The sequence below is a fragment of the Camelus ferus genome, chromosome 35 (assembly GCF_009834535.1).
Source record: "Camelus ferus isolate YT-003-E chromosome 35, BCGSAC_Cfer_1.0, whole genome shotgun sequence".
NCBI classification, from domain to species: domain Eukaryota; kingdom Metazoa; phylum Chordata; class Mammalia; order Artiodactyla; family Camelidae; genus Camelus; species Camelus ferus.
In genome coordinates, this window is record NC_045730.1 from 24,681,547 (window position 1) to 24,699,279 (window position 17,733).

The 17,733-nt window shown below is 38.7% G+C and overlaps 1 protein-coding gene across 5 annotated transcripts in view; it reads right to left on the reverse strand.

Annotated features, from left to right (window-relative positions):
• Positions 1 to 17,733, reverse strand: part of FAM171A1 (family with sequence similarity 171 member A1) — a 123,898-nt gene that overhangs the window by 54,451 nt on the left and 51,714 nt on the right. Inside the window, exon 1 of one of the 5 annotated variants that reach the window (XM_032474016.1) lies at positions 7,413 to 7,467. The exons of the other annotated variants lie outside the window; for them this stretch is intronic. Coding sequence (XP_032329907.1) covers positions 7,413 to 7,452 — 40 coding nt within the window. The 5' untranslated portion in view covers positions 7,453 to 7,467. Of the gene's footprint in view, positions 1 to 7,412; positions 7,468 to 17,733 lie in introns of those variants that run through there. 5 annotated transcript variants of the gene reach the window in all.

The window sequence follows — 17,733 nt, forward strand, 5'->3', positions numbered from 1 at the left end:
ACTTGCAGTACGTACAACCACACATGTTTTCTTACTGAACTGGGTCTTCCTTGTCTTCAGGTGGCATGGGGAGATATCACCTGGATGAACTCAGCTGTCATTTGTACCTGCATAGCAGAAATCCTCTAGAACAGGGCAAGCGGGACGGTGAATCTGCAGGGTTGCACCGATGATTCATGTAACCTTATGTTTCTTCAACACTTACTAACAACTGGGATTACAAGGTTTCTGCTTCTCTTGTGTTTGCTGGAAAGGCAAGAGCAGCTGAGATTTGGACAAAGCCAAAGGACTGGTAAATAACCAGAGAAAGAAGGACTTTTCCTATAATCGATATCCTAGATTCTACCACTTGAAGTTCTTCTAATACAGAAAGCCTAGTTTATGTCCTGCAATTGTATACCTTGAAAGGAATTATTTAGCTACTTTTTTTTTGGTGTGATAGGATGTGAAAAAATGTCGCTATGGTTAGGTAATCATTAGAGACCACTGGGGTATCATTTTTTTTAAAATGTGCAGTTTGCCTTATTCATATGACAGTATAGCATGAACAGTAGCTCTCATTCAGTTAGACTTTATTTTTTTTTAGAGCAGTTTTAAGTTCACAGCAAAATTGAGCAGAAGTTATAGAAATGGCCCATTGGGATATTGTTTGTATAGAGTAACACTTAGAATTAGATTGTCCATTCAACAGCAAACAAAATTATTTGAATTAAATGACAGCCAGGGGACTGATCTCATGATGTGGTGGGACACTCTTTACTATTTATTTATCTAATTTTGCAGATAAAAGGAAGACCATATCAATAGCCTCAGACCTAAATATGTATTAAGATGCATTATTTTTCTTTGTTGGTCAGTGAGAGCTTTATAGATCCTGCTGAGCTGGAGAACCTGATTACTAAATTGAAGCTGGGACATTATTCTTTTACTCTTGACCCTGAACATCAATCACCAAGTTCTGCTGATTCTGATTCCAGAATATAGGTCTCAAAGCCAGTCTTTCCTTCCCATCCTTATTAACTCTGTCCTAATTCAGGCCCTGGACATCTATGACCCAGACTGCTGTTCCATCTCTCCACAGAAATTGCCACTGTCTTCAAGACCTGATCGCTGAAATCCCACTGAAGCCAGAGGGACCATCTGAAATGCTGATATGACCATGTCCTTTCCTCTTCAAACCCGTTAGCTCCCCACCAACTGTGGCTGAGGGCCAGATGTGGCCAGATGCCTGTTTGGCATGGTCCATGAGCCAAGAATGGTTTTTACACTTTGAAATGATAGGGAAATGATAGGGGAAAAAAGGAATAATAGTTTGTATCACATGAAAATTACCTGGAATCCAGATTTGTGTCCATAAATAAAGTTCTACTGAAACAGAGCCATGCCCAGTCATGTACATCTTGTCTAAGGCTGTTTTGCATTTCAGGGGTGAAATTCAGATGTTTTGACAGAGACCAAAGGACTGCAAAGCCTAAACTATTTCCTTTTGGCCCTTTAAAGAAAAATCTGCCCACCCCTGACCTACAGGATCCATTTCAAGCAATCCAAGGTCCTCCACAATCAAGCCCCACCAGATCCTCATGTACCATAGCCCCAGACATGGTCCTGGACTTTTCCTATTTTCCTTCCTATTGCTGCTTCTCATCTTTGTAGGAAATGCCTTTCTGCAACCTTGCTTTCACATTGCCAATTCCTCACCACACTTTGAGAGTCCTAGTTCTGGTGTATTCAAAAAGCTGTTCCAGACTTACCAACCCCTCCCCAAACTGGGTGAGTGGCCCCTCACCTGGGCCCCCAGAACTGGGAACACTGGCACTGCTCCCTCTCTATTTTCATCTCAGTCAGGTTTTTTTCATACATATATACACATATATATATAGAAGTATAGTCAGGTTACAATGTTATGTCAATTTCTGATGTACAGCATAATGCTTCAGTCATATATGACCATACATATATTTGTTTTCATATTCTTTTTCACCATAAGTTACTACCAGAAATTGAATATAGTTCCCTGTGCTATACAGTCTGAAATTGTTGTTTTATCTATTTTATATATGTATTAGAATCTGCAAATCTCAAACTCCCAATTTATCCCTTCCCACCTCCCCCCATAACCATAAGTTTGTTTTCTATGTCTGTTAGTCTGTTTCTATTTTGTAAATATGATATTTTTCTTTCTCTTTCTGGCTTACTTCACTTTGAATAACAATCTCCAGGTCCATTCATGTTACTGCAAATGGCATTATTTTATTCTTTTTTATGGCTGAATAGTATTCCATTGTATAAATATACCACATCTTCTTTATCCAGTCATCTGTTGATGGACATTTAGGTTGTTTCCCTGTCTTGGCTATTGTATATAGTGCTGCTATGAACATTGGGGTGCATGTGTCTTTTAAAATTTTATTTTTCTCTGGGTATATGCCCAGGAGTGGGATTGCTGGATCACATGTTAAGTCTATTTTTATGTTCTTGCCTCCTTTATCAAAGATCAATTGACCAAAAGTTCGTGGGTTCATTTCTGGGCTCTCTATTCTGTTGTATTGATCCATATGTCTGTTTTTGTACCAATACTGTACTCTTTTGATACTGTAGCTCTGTAGTATTATCTGAAGTATTGGAGGGTTATTCCTCCAGCTTCATTTTTTTTTTTCTTCAGTATTGCTTTGGCAATTCTGGGTCTTTTGTGATTCCAAACAAATTTTAGGATGATTTGTTCTAGTTCTGTGAAAAATGTCTTGGGTAATTTGATAGGGATCACATTAAATCTGTAGATTCCTTTGGGTAGTATGGCCATTGTAATAATATTAATTTTTCCAATCCAAGAACATGGGATATCTTTCCATTTCTTTAAGTCATCTTTAATTTCCTTAGTCAATATTTTGATGTTCTGCATGTATAAGTCTTTCACTTCCTTGGTCAAGTTTATTCCTAAGTATTTTATATTTTTGGATCCAACTTTTAAAGGGACTGTTTCTTTACCTTCCTTTTCTTATATTTCATTGTTAGTGTAAAGAAATGCAACTGATTTCTGTATGTTAATCTTGTATCCTGCTACCTTGCCAAATTCTTTTACCAGCTCTTGTTATTTTTGTGTGGCGCTTTTAGGGTTTTCTATATATAGTATCATGTCATCAACATATAGAGTCTTACCTCTTCTCTTCCAATTTTGATCCCTTTTATTTATTTTTCTTGTCTTGTATGGCTTGACTTCCAACACTATATTGAATGGAAGTGGTGAGAGCGGGCATCCTTGTCTTGCTCCAGATTTTAGTGGAAAGGCTTTCAGCTTTTCACCGTTGATTATTACGCTGGCTGTAAGTCTGTCATAAATAGCTTTTATTACGTTGAGATATGTCCCCTCTATACCCACTTTGGTTAGAGTTTTTATCATAAATGGGTGTTGAATTTTATCAAATGCTTTTTCAGCATCTATGGAGATGATCATGTGATTTTTGTCCTTTCTCTTGTGATGTGATGTATTACATTGACTGATTTGCGTATGTTGAACCATCCTTGTGTCCCTGGGATGAATCCAACTTGATCATGGTGTATAATCTTTTTCATGTGTTGTTGGATTCTGTTTGCTATATTTTGTTGAGGATTTTTGCTTCTATGTTCATCAACAATACTGGCCTATAGTTTTCTTTTTCAGTAGTGTCTTTGCCTGGCTTTGGTTTTGGGGTGATGGTGGCTTCATAGAATGAGTTTGGGAGTATTTCCTCCTTTTCAATCTTTTGGAAGAATTTGAGAAGGATCAGTATGAGCTCTTTGTACGTTTGATAGAATTCCCCAGTGAAGCCATCTGGTCCTGTACTTTTGTTTGCAGAGAGGTTTTCTATTGCTGATTCTATTTCACTTCTTGTGACTGGTTTGCTCAAATGATCTATTTCTCCTTGATTCAGTTTTGGTGGACTGTGTGTTTCTAGAAACTTGTCCATTTCTTCTAAGTTGTCCAATTTATTGCAATATAGTGTTCTCTTATGATTTTTTTTGTATTTCTGTGGTGTTGGTTGCAATTTCTCCATTTTCATTTCTTATTTTGTTATTGAAAGTGAGAGGATGGAAAAGATGTTTCACACAAATGGAAATGACAAGAAAGCAGGAGTAGCAATACCCATATCAGACAAAATAGACTTTAAAACTAAGGCCATAAAGAAAGATAAAGAAGGACACTATATAATGATCAAAGGAAAAATACAAGATGAGGATATTATATTCATTAACATATATGCACTCATTATAGGAGCATCTAAATATATAAAACAAATACTAACAGACATAAAGGGAGAAGTTGATAGTAATACAATAATAGTAGGAGATTTTAACACGTCATTAACATCATTGGACAGAACTTTCAGACAGAAAATAAGGCAACAGAGAAACTAAATGACACAATATAACAGTAGAACTTGGTTAATATTTTAAGACATTAAACACACCTCCCCCCCAAAACAGAATATACATTCTTTTCAAGAGCTCATGGAACACTCTCTAGGATAGACCACATACTCAGGCACAAAAGAAGCCTCAACAAATTTAAGAGAATATAAATTATTTCAAGCATATTTTTTGACCACAATGGCATGAAACTAGAAATCAACCACAGAAAAAAAATTGAGAAAAAAGTGACAGCATTGAGACTAAACAATATGCTACTAAAAAACCCAATGGATCAATGGTAAATCAAAGAAGAAATTATAAAATACCTTGAGACAAATGACAGTGAAAACACAACGACACAAAATCTACGGGATGCAGCAAAAACAGTTTTAAGAATGAGACCTTGACTGACCACTAGTTCATAGCGATACAGGCCTTCCTCAAAAAACAAAAACAATCTCAAATAAACAACCTAACCTACCACCTAAAAGAATTAGAGAAAGAAGAACAAACAAAATCTAAAGTCAGCAGAAGGAAAAAAATAAGAAAGATCGGGGAGGAAACAAATAAAAGAGAGGTTAAAAAAAAAAAAGAAAAAAAATCAATCAAACTAAGACCTGGATTTTTGAAAGAGTAAACAAAATTGACATATCTCTGGCCAGGCTCATCAAGAAGAGAGAGATGACTGAGTCAGTTTTATTGTATGCCGACGGTGTGGTTAGTAGACAGTGGTGATCGGACCCTTGACTTTGAGGGGCTCTGGGCTTGAGACATTAAATACCAAGTGTAATTACAAACCGGGGAAAATGCCTCAAAGGAAAACTGGGTGCAAAAGGCCAGCATGATGGAGGAGGCCTGACTTTCACATCTGAAGGCCATTTGAGGAGGTGTCATTTAAGCTCAGGCCTGAAGGAGACGCAGGAACTGGCCAGGCAAAGGGGCGCAAAGTGCCTTGAGGTGAGAATGGCTTGGTTGCTTGAATGAAGTAAGAACCAGCATGGAGGGAAATATCTCCACACTAACTATCTCCTAAGACTGCAGTGTGGGAGCCGCCAGGCACAGGCAGGTCCAATTCAAGTTTAAATTCAGTTCAATGCCAATTCAAATTTAAATTCCTTGCAATTAAATTAAATTAGAAATTGAGCTCCTCACCACACCAGACACATGTCAAGTCCTCAACAGTCACATGGGCGCTAGTGGCTTAGATACTGGACAGCACTGGGAGGACATTTCCATCACTGCAGAAACTTCTTTCAGATGGCGCTGTAATGTGTTACAAGTGTTAATCTCAGAATCTGGATAAATAAATCCAGGGTATCCTGGTGGTTCAACAAAATCCCAAGGAAAACATATCAGGTATGACTGCAGCACTCCCAGATCCGACCTTCACTTGAAGTCCTTACAGTGACTTATAGACTCCTGGTGTTCTCCACCCCACAACCGAATTACCCTCTAGCCTCATTTCCTATGCCTCCGCCCTGCCCCCATTCAAGGAGTGGCAAGGTGGCCAGGGACCTCTGTGTTGTTTCTTTGCTTGGCATGCTCTCCCTTGGACACCCATCTACCCAGATACCTCTCTAACCTCCTCAGCCTCCGCTTAAATGTCACCTCCTGAATGAGACCTTGACTGACCACTAGTTATTTTTCTTTTTAACTTTTATTATGGAAATCTTAGAACACTTATAAAAGTATAAAGTATAGGGAGTGGGTATAGATCAGTGGTAGAGCACAGGCTTAGCATGTACCAGGTCCTGGGTTCAATCCCCAGTACCTCCACTGAAAAAAAAAAAAAACAGGGAAAGAAAGTAGAAAGAATAGTATGAGGACCACCCCCTACTCAGCACTGATAAGTTTCAAATATCAACTTTCTACCATTCCTGTCACATCTGTGCTCCCCTCAACTGATTTCACCTTCCTTCCTTCCTCAATTTTTTTTTTTTCTGAACCATTTTGAAGTAAATCCCAGACATCCTGTTAGGTCACATTACTTCCTCATATATACTTCAGTTTACAAAAGATAAGGACTTTTAAAAAACATGCTCCCAAATGCCATTATCAGGTCCAATTTATAGAACAATCTCATACCCAGAAACTATTCAATTTTCTCTGATTGTCTAAAAACATTTTTTCTTTACAATTCTGACCATCCTATCTAAAATGTCAATTCCAACCTCTCCCTGAACCCCTGATATTATTGTGTTCTGCTTTTTCCTTTATGTGTTACGCTGATCAATTCCAATATATTTATCCTTTATTATCATTTATTTATTATCATGTGTTATCTGTTGGACCCTTCTGGAACGTAAGCTTTGAGAGTACTGTTTTGTCTGTTTCTCTTTTCTCCTCTATTCAAGTATCCCAGGCACACAGAATAGCATCTGGCACAGAAGCACTCAATATACATGTTGAATGAATTACTAAAACTAATAGCATTTCTGGATACCATCTGATACCTGCCTAAATATCTCTGGGTTTTTTTGTTCCACTTATATCTTATTCATTATTGTTCTAAATAGAGACTACCAAAATTCATTTGAGAAGCATTAATCAATTCAGATAACTAATTAATTGTACTTAATCAGAAAATACTTCTTGATCAGCTACTATGTGCTTGGTATGATGCTAGGAACTGTGTGACATTAAAAAGAGAAGAAGAAAAAAGATATGGTTGGGGGGACAGTAAAACTTAGTGGTAGAGCACATGCTTAACAAGCACGAGGCCCTGGGTTCAATCCCCCTTAACTCCATCAACCCAGGACCTCCATTAAAAAAAAGATATGGCCACTGTTTGTAAGGAGTTTATAGTATTTGTTTGGGGGGGGGGGCGGGGGGTCCTGGGGAGAGGTAAGACCAATTCTTGTGCCAGAGAGCAAAAAAGATGAAACTGGGTGAAAAAGAGCAAAGAAGAGACTAATAGGGTCTGGAGTTTATAAACATAAACACAAACAAATAAACAAAGAAAAAAGATCTGACAGTATCTGTATAGAGGTAATGTAGGTGTGACAGTAAACATTTAAAAGGGGTACCTTTGGCTCTGCGAGCATGTCTGGCATGAAAATTGGCCATGATTATGGTTTATTGCCTTCAATGGGGAAATGCTTCTTGGAAGAGAGGAAGGTTGAAGCTGAGATTGGAAGGATGGGTAGCAGGGGAAGGTAAGCCTGGATGGCCAGCATCTTCTGAAGATTTTAGTAGGTTCTTATATCATGCGTTTGGTCTAGGGTGGAAGCCAGAAACTTGTTTTCCCAGCTTCCCTGGTAGGTAGGGTGGAGGAACGGATTTTGGTTTCTCTAACATAACTTCTGCTAATCTGCTCCTCCCTCATGCTGGATTTTGATTTAGAAGACAGCAACATAAGGAAGCAGGTGTTTTCTCTGACTGCAGGGACCACAGAGGAGGCAAATTATTTAGGAGCAGCAGTGTGAGAGGCCCTGTCTCAGCACAGGAGGGCAGTAAGTTGTCCCTGGCTCAGTTTCATCATACGGCTGGGAGTCTTGTCCTCCCAGGAGTCTGTGAGCGAGAGTGGGTGGGGGGTATGCACTCCTCAGGTTGTTTGCTGTCCTGGCATGACTCTATATGGCTGAGGACCATCTTTTTGAAACTGCACCCACCTCCCACCCCCTGGCTTTCCTTTCTCAGTATCTGTGATGGTTAATGATATGTGGTTAATGGCCCATCCTCACTGGGCCATAAGGGTGCCCAGATATTTGATCAAACATTATTCTGAGTATTTCTGTGAGGGTGTTTTTGAGGGAGATGAACATTTAAATCGTGACACTGAGTAAAGCAGACTGCCCTCTCTCCTGTGGGTGGGCCTCATCCAGTCAGTTGAAGGCCTGAATAGAACCAAAAAGGCTGACCCTCCCAAAAGTAAAGGAGACTTCTTGTCTGCCAGCCTTTGAACTAGGACATTGGCCTTTTCCTTCTTTCAGACTTTAATTGACATATCAGCTCTTCTTGGATCTCAAGCCTGCCAGCCTTTGAACAGAAACTCCACCCCACTACTGGGTCTCCACCTTGCTGACTCACCACATAGATCTTGGGACTTGTCAGCCTCCAAGATCATATGAGCCAATTCCTTAGAATAAATCTCTTCCTATGTGCATGGACATCCTAGTGGTTCTGTATCTCTGGGGAACCCTGACTAACACAGTGCCCATTACAAGTTCCAATTCTGCAGTGCATGGTGGGTGGAGCCCTGGGGGGGTTGTTGTGCTCAGATCTCTTTTTGCTTCACACTTCTAGTCAGCATATTATTTCATGATCAGGAATTCAGCCCCTCTAAAGCATTCTTCTCAAATTTTCATCAGCCCGTGGTAGACTCAAGAAGAAACAAGTGCTGAAGAATTCTCCCTCAGAAGGTGGAGGTATACAGCTTGGTGGTAGAGTACATGCTTAGCATGCATGAAGTCCTAGGTTCAATCCCCACTACCTCCATTTAAAAATAAATAAATAAATAAACCTAATTACACCCCCCCCACAGAAAAAATGGAAGATGGGTGCTGTTATACACTGAATGTTTGTGTCCCCCTGCCAAAAAAAGAATTCTTCCTCCACTGTGATTCAGAACTCCCTTGCTCTGGGCAGATTTGAAGAGTTTGGCTCTGAGGGCACAAGCCAGTCCATTTTCAGTAGTGCAGAGAGCATCTGCTTGGTGGGCAGAGTGAAACATCATCTTTTAGTCCAGCATTATCTTTTCATCATCTCCTTTTTCTCTGCCATAGATTTAGAACTAAATGCAACAAGTCTGTTTCAAATTGTGGGTTGTAGAGGAAGTACCTACACAGCAAATTTAGAGCAAACACAACGGCAGGGACGAGAGAAAGGAATCAGTGTGTACTTCACAAGTGCACAGCATTTAACAGAACTGCTAGCAAACCCTGGGAAGCCATGCAGAAAGCATGCCTCGTCTTCCTTTCTCCCCCTCCATCTTCAAACAAGAATTTATAGCTTTAGTTATTTTTCTACAAATGACAGAAGGCACTTCTCATGCAAACTCCAAAACCAGCATTCTCAATCTCTCCTACATTCTCGTGCTAACAGTTACTACTCCAGATCACAGCGCCCTCTGTGGTTATCTCTGGGAACACAGCTAGGAGGATCACTGTCACCTGAAGTCTGAACAGCTTACATGGCTCAGTTTCTTATCAGTTCGAACAAACTCTGACTCATCGTGGAAGGGAAAGTCTAGTGTGGGCTCCTTTTTTTGTTTTGTTTTCTTTCTGTGAAGTTTTTGGCTCCCTCTGACCGTTTTTCATGCCTTTTTATATTCCCTCAAATTGGCCTTTATTTAGGGATTTTAATTTTTTTCTTTCCTTTTGGTGTTTAGAGCTGTTGGTTTCCACAGCAACCCACCTCATCAGGAACCCAGTATTTGCTGGGTTGGTCACTGGGCTCTGAAGAAAGTCCATTTCCACCAGTAGATCAAGCCAAGGCTTTTATCCCAAGCTGCCTGGAACCCCTGTGGCTGCTGACCACCAAGGAAAGGAGGGGAAAAGCAAGTCACTCAACTCAGCCTCCAATGCTATGATTAGCTGTATTTAACCCAACTTCAGGGGAGTCACAATGGCTTTCCATTTCCTAAGTCAAACAATAAAAAATTACTTGCTCATTTAAAAATTTTTCTAAATGGGAGGCTATTTTTAAAATGTTGCCAGGCCTTTTTGCTCTAAGAGATTTTGCCCCATATTATTTGGTGCTAACATTTAACATTATCTGTATATTCACAGAATTGCCATGTCTTTCAATTACAGGCAGTTCCGAAGTGCCCAACATGTTAAAGAGCAGCTTCTATTCATTTACTTTAATTCTTTTAGAAACACGAAAGGTTTATTTTACTTTGCAATCTGACGAAATTAGAATGCCCTTGGTCGCACTAATGTTTTCTTGTAATTTATCTTCTCTGGTCTCACAGAGTGCATACGCATCTTATATTGTTCAATTTAATTTTCTTCTCAAAATTTAGTGAATCTTATTCTTCAAGCAAATTAGGTATTTCCTAAAAAAGATCTATAATATTATAGATTGTGTAATTTTGGGTATCACATAATATTACTCATTATATAATCTATACTAACATATAATGCATTATTAATACAATTTATTATTATATTAATGTAGTTTAAATATATTATTACATGATAATAATATATAAATATATTAATAATCAATATATTATATATCAATTATATAGCTATATTCTGTATTAATATATTACATGTATTATATATTACCATTAGTTATATTATGTATTACATAAATTAATATATAACATTATATAGAATATCATATAAATATTTTATGACATATTATATATTACCTATTACATATAATATAATATACAATATAGTTCAATAAATGCCTGCTACAATTTGTAAGTTTCATCCTGGGACTCCCTTGCATCCAGTTTCTAGCTGCACTAAGGCATTAGGGAATTTTTGTGTGTTTTATTGTAAAAGGAATATTCAGTTCCGTGTTCTGCAAAGACAAGAAGGGACAGATGCAGACATATGTCAGGGGGACACATCTGCTGGCACCAGTCCCTCCTGGTTCCACTGATGGTCCCTCCCATCCATTCTCTATTTGATCACCTTTTGCTGGATTGTACTGAGAGCTGCCCTAAACCTCCCTATTAATCTGAGGTCACAGTATCTGACACAGAATTCTAACCCATGAGGGGCTTATTTTCCTCATAAATGTGTCTCTTAATTTTCAGTGAAGGATTATGATCTCCATTCTTCCATTTGAATTTCCCACTTGAAAAAGCAAACAAGAGATATGTTTGCTACTGTGGCCCCTGGGAACACAGGATCCCATTTTGTGCCTTTCTGTGTTTGACAGCCTCTGGCAACTGACTCATATCTGAACTTCATGGAAAGATGGCTTCGTGGGAAACTCACAGTCACAGCTTCAGTCTGGAACGCAGGGGAGAGACCTGTGCAGGCAGCCAGTGAGTGCTGCTCACAGGAGCTGCATGTGCTGGCTGCCTGCCCTTTGTAGGGCACATGCTTCCAGCTTATTCCCCATCACTGTCTCCACAGACTCTTCCCACAACACATCCTCTCCCCTCAACCCCTCCTGCCTGTCCCTCTCATACATGAACTGCTGTCTTGGCAGGGCTGCCAGGATCTGTGGGGTGATAAATCAGTGGATTCCTCCCTCTTCCCATAAGAAATCTGTATGATGATCAAACTGACGATTATCTCGTTAACAACGCTTTCTAACCAACATCAAGTTGCCAAGAATGTCGAAATATGCAGTAAACATTCACAAAGTCACAGCAATTAAAGAAGCGATGACACATGCATATAGACTACATGATACATACACACGTATGACATTGACTTCCTGTTTTTCTCGAGTGACAGGATGCCTTCTTCCCCCCACTGAAACACTGTAAAATGTAAATAAAAAATGCAATACTCAAATACCAACAACTTCTTAACAACTTTTTGGCTAAGGATGCTATTAAGTCTACCTATTCACCAGTAAGTCAAATGGCAGAAGTCATTCTCTGTCATTGCACCTGTATAAAATGAGGCTTTTGGGGACTGGTTGCATGTATAGTTTATGCTATAAACACAACTATAAAGTGATTACACTCTTGCAACTAAACAAGGGGTTATTTAGGTTAAATGTCCCAGGATAATCTGAAAACTATTGCTGGATTTGCCTGATTCAACTGTAAAACTTATTTATATAACCAAGTGCTCCCAAACAATATAATTTCAGAATGTTACTATGCTATTTGACAGTGAATGAAATGGACACAATTCCACTCTTTTTAAGTGGCATATTATATGAAAATATGATCACTTATCTTGGGGGAAAGGTCTCCCAAACACTCAAACCAGTTTAAAATAAGAGAATGCTTTAATTCTTGAAAAGGAATTAGAATTGAAGCAGTTATTGAGCAGTTGAACCAAAACAATGCTAAATACAGCTAAAAAGAAAAGCTGCAGTTCCAAATCAATGCATATGTTTATGAACCTAACAACACCATCATTTTAGTCAGATACGGGAAAGTGTGTAACGACTACAATGTGGAAATGTAAATACGGTGGATGTTTCTCTAAGCTTCACACAATATCCTTTACAATTAAACAAGAGAGTTAAGCTGATGTAACACTGTGGTAACAAGAGGCCCCAGAAGTATTTGTAAGGAAGTCACTGTAAGAAGCCACTTTAAGACAACTTTGCTTTTTTGGTGTCTTAAACTTTTCACAAAGGCACAAGGTCCCCTTAAGAGAATCTGGAAGGATCTGGAAATTGTGAAGTTAATGAGCAATATTAAGCATGTCTATAAAATTAACATACACACCTCAGCCAAGCTTTAAAGATGTGTTGGAAGATGCTAGTGGAATGGTTGCCAAGGGAACGCAGTGGAGGAGAAATTCTCTGTGTGTGTTTTATCAGATCTCCTTCTACATATGCACTTTAAATAGCTTGTCCAGGGCCAGGTTAAGAGAAAAACTATACTGCACATATTTTGAATAAAGAAGCCTTCAGATGTTTATTATTAAAAATTTATTTTTAGCAAGTCATTTCTCTCTCTAGGAAGAAGATCAGTTAGAAAGTGCTAAGTGGAGTTGGCTGTGAGGAAACTAACATTAATTACTTTTAGAATTAAAAAAAAAGGGCCAAAAAAGCAGGCAGAAGAAGTTTCTGGAAGGCTGTGAATGGCCCAATTGTGTGAGGCTGTCTGGCACTTGTAGTTATTTATTATGAAAGCAAAAAAAAAATATCTTTGAAGCAGCTGTAGTCAGAGCAGTGATTACATTATACATACTTGCTTATCTTTCCAAAGAAGCAGAGATATTTAACAAGTTACAGTGAACCTACAATTATTTTTTTTCTGAACTGTAAATGGAAAGTAACCTTTAAAAATTGTGTAAAAATTAAAAAAAAATTAAAATAAACAAATAAATTTCGATCCCTCTTATTTCTCTCTCTTGCCTGATTGCTGTGGCTAGGGCTTCCAAGACTATGTTGAATAGGAGTAGTGAGAGTGGGCAGCCTTGTCTTGTCCCAGATTTTAGTGGGAAGCTTTTGAGTTTTTCACCGTTGAGTACTATGCTGGCTGTAGGTTTGTCATATATAGCTTTTAATATGTTGAGATATGTTTCCTCTATACCCACTTTGGTGAGAGTTTTTATCATAAATGGGTGTTGAATTTTATCAAATGCTTTTTCTGCATCGATTGAGATGATCATGTGGTTTTTGTCCTTTCTCTTGTTGATGTGACGTATTACATTGATTGATTTGCATATGTTGAACCACCCTTGTGTCCCTGGGATGAAGCCCACTTGGTCATGATGTATAATCTTTTTTATGTGCTGTTGGATTCCATTTGCTAACATGTTGGTGAGGGTTTTTGCATCTATGTTCATCAGTGATATTGGCCTATAATTCTCTTTTTTTGTAGTGTCTTTGCCTGGTTTTGGTGTCAGGGTGATGGTGGCTTCATAGAATGAGTTTGGGAGTATTCCTTCCTTTTCAATCATCTGAAAGAGTTTAAGAAGGACTGGTATGAGTTCTTCTTTGTATGTTTGGTAGAATTCCCTGGTGAAGCCGTCTGATCTGGGACTTTTATCTGTAGGGAGGATTTTTATTGCTAATTCAATTTCATTTCTAATGATTGGTTTGTTCAAGTGGTCAGTTTTTTCTTGGTTCAGTCCTGGTGGACTGTATGTTTCCAGAAATTTGTCCATCTCCTCTAGGTTATCCATTTTGGTTCCATATAGTTTTTCAAAATATTCTCATATGATATTCTGTATTTCTATTTTATTTGTTGTAATTTCTCCCTTATCCATTCTTATTTTGCTTATTCGTGCTCTCTTTGTTTTTCTTCTTTGTGAGTTTGGCCAGAGGTTTGTAGATTTTATTTACTTTTTTAAAAAACCAGCTTTTGGGTTGATTGATTTTTTCTGTGGCTTTTAAGTCTCTATTTTATTTATTTCCTCCCTGATCTTTATTATTTCCTTCCTTCTGCTGCCTTTTGGGTTTTTTTTGCTCTTCTTTTTCTAATTCTTTTAGCTGGTGGGTTATGAAGGAAATTAAAGAAGACTTTAAAAGATGGAAAGATATCCTATGCTCTTGGATTGGAAGAATCAATATTGTTAAAATTTCCCAAGGCAATCTACAGATTTAATGCAATCCCTATCAAATTACCCAGGACATATTTCACAGAACTAGAACAAATCATAATAAAATTTATATGGAACCACAAAAGACCTAGAATTGCCAAAACATTACTGAAGAAAAAGAAAGAAGCTGGAGGAATAACTCTCCCAGACTTCAGACAATACTATAGAGCTACAGTCATCAAGACAGCATGGTATTGGTACAAAAACAGACATATAGACCAATGGAACAAAATAGAGAGCCCAGAAATGAACCCACAAACTTTTGGTCAACTAATCTTCGACAAAGGAGGCAAGAATATACAATGGAATAAGGACAGTCTCTTTAGCAAGTGGTGTTGGGAAAACTGGACAGCAGCATGTAAAGCAGTGAAGCTAGAACACTCCCTTACACCGTACACAAAAATAAACTCAAAATGGATCAAAGACTTAAACACAAGACAAGACACAATAAACCCCCTAGAAGAAAATATAAGCAAAACATTATCTGACATATATCTCAAAAATGTTCTCCAAGAACAGTCTACCCAAGTAATAGAAATAAAAGCAAGAAGAAACAAATGGGACCTAATGAAACTTACAAGCTTCTGTACAGCAAAGGAAACCAGAAGTAAAACCAAAAGACAACCTACGGAATAGGAGAAAATTTTTGCAAATGAAACCAACAAAGGCTTGATCTCCAGAATATATAAGCAGCTCTTACGACTTAATAAGAAAAAAACAAACAACCCAATCCAAAAATGGGCCAAAGACCTAAACAAGCAATTCTCCAAGGAAGACGTACAAATAATCAATAGGCACATGAAAAAATGCTCAGTATCACTAATTATCAGAGAAATGCAAATCAAAACTCCAATGAGCTTTCACCTCACACCAGTCAGAATGGCCATCATTCAAAAGTCCACAAATGACCAATGCTGGAGAGGCTGTGGAGAAAAGGGAACCCTCCTACACTGCTGGTGGGAATGCAGTTTGGTGCAGCCACTGTGGAAAACAGTATGGAGATTCTTCAACAGACCAGGAATAGACTTACCATATGACCCAGGAATCCTGCTCCTGGGCATATATCCAGAAGGGACCCTACTTCAAAATGACACCTGCACCCCAATGTTCATAGCAGCACTGTTTACAATAGCCAAGACATGGAGACAGCCTAAATGTCCATCAACGGATAACTGGATAAAGAAGAAGTGGTATATTTATACAGTGGAATACTAATCAGCCATAAAAACCGACAACATAACACCATTTGCAGCAACATGGATGCTCCTGGAGAATGTCATTCTAAGTGAAGTAAGCCAGAAAGAGAAAGAAAAATACCATATGAGATCGCTCATATGTGGAATCTAAAACAAACAAACAAACAAGAAAGAAACTATTAATACAAATCAGAAACAGACTCACAGACATAGAATACAAACTTGCAGTTGCCAAGGGGGCAGGGTGTGGGAAGGGACAGATTAGGATTTCAAAATGTAGAATAGATAAACAAGACTATACTGTATAGAACAGGGAAATATATACAAGATCTTATGGTAGCTCACAGAGAAAAAAAATGTGACAGTGAATATATATATGTTCATGTATAACTGAAAAATTGTGCTCTTCACTGGAATTCACAACATTGTAAAATGATTATAACTCAATAAAAATGTTAAAATAAATAAATAAATAAATAAAATACTAAGATCCTCTATATACCCATTAAAATGTTTTCTTTTCTGTTTCAGAAGAAGCTTAATTATCGAGAGCACTTTAGGGTCTTTGACATGAACAACCATGACTACTGGGGAGTTTGTACAGATCATGTGTTCAAACAATTGGGGTTGGCTTCCAGGCTCCTGACTTAGGAGCTGTGTGGTCTCAGTCAAGTCCATCAGCCTCCTTGAGCTTCCAGTTCTTCAATCTTCTAAAACAGGGATTCCAACTGCTTTGAAAACACTGTAGGATTAGGAGGAAGAGGCCAGGTGATGATGTTTGTAAGGCTTCTGCTAGCACAAGGTCATCCCCAATCTTGCCTCCTGTCTAACATTCCTCTAAATTTACCTGGTGAAACAAAATCTCAAAACCACCACTAACACCTCCTCCTCTTCCCAAAGCCTCTCAATGAAAGAAAAATTAAAAAGGAAAGAGAATGTGTTTCTCAGAGCACAGGGCTTAGGACTCTGATCACCTGTATTGGAGTCTCATCTTCACTTACTGCTTAATGCTCTTAACTAGGGTTTTTCATTATCTCAGAAATGGGGGTGATGCCCTCCTTAACCAAGTCAGAGGGCTGTCATGAGACAGTGAGTGTAAGGTGCTTAGCATATAGTCCAGCAAACAAGGAGGGTTCAATAATGGTGAGTCATTTTTATAATGAGCTTACTCTTTCCTACATTTGACTCTGAAACAGGGATCATCAGGGGTCTTTAGAAAGTTTACAAAAGCCTTCCTGAAAAGGTTCTTGGGAGGAGCTGACCACAGGTGCCTACCATTCGTGGAAGATTCTTTTTCTTCTTCACATCCACTGCTGACAATTCTCAAGGATACAGAGAGCTGGAGGGATGTCAGGAGCCATCGCTAGGCTCTGCCTAGTGTGGATTCTCTGCTGTCTCTTGTACTTCTGCACACTTTGTAGGAGAGGCACTGACTACCCTTTGTCATGGACTATCTCTTTAAGGATGTTTGTTTAGTGAACTTTCATGCAAGACAGTCTCTCCCTCTGAAGCAAAGGACAGTAGAGGTCTGATCACAATTCCAATGTGTGTGTGTAGGGGACAGGGGGTTTCCACACCACCAAGAAATTCTTGGACATCAGTTGGGTGTCCTCCAATTCAACCCAATTCTGACACTATCTACCTGTAGACAGCATCAGATCCCCCAGGTTAAGGGCTCAGTCCTACAAGACTGCCCGCACTCCCACATCAGACACGTCACAAGTCCAGTTTGTCACTTGTGCTTCTGACCAATGGGCTATAGACTGGAGGTTCTCAAGACCCCCTCCTTGGGTTTGATTAATTTGCTAGGGTGACTCTCAGAATGCAGAGAAACATGTTATTTATTAGATTTATGATAAAAGAATATCATTTAGGAATAGCCAGATGGAAGAGATGCATAAAGCAAGGTATGGGAAAGGGGCTTCAGTGCTTTCCAAGTGCACCACCTTCCCCAAATCTCCACGTGTTCACCAACCTGGAAGCTCTTCAAACTCCCTCCATTTTGA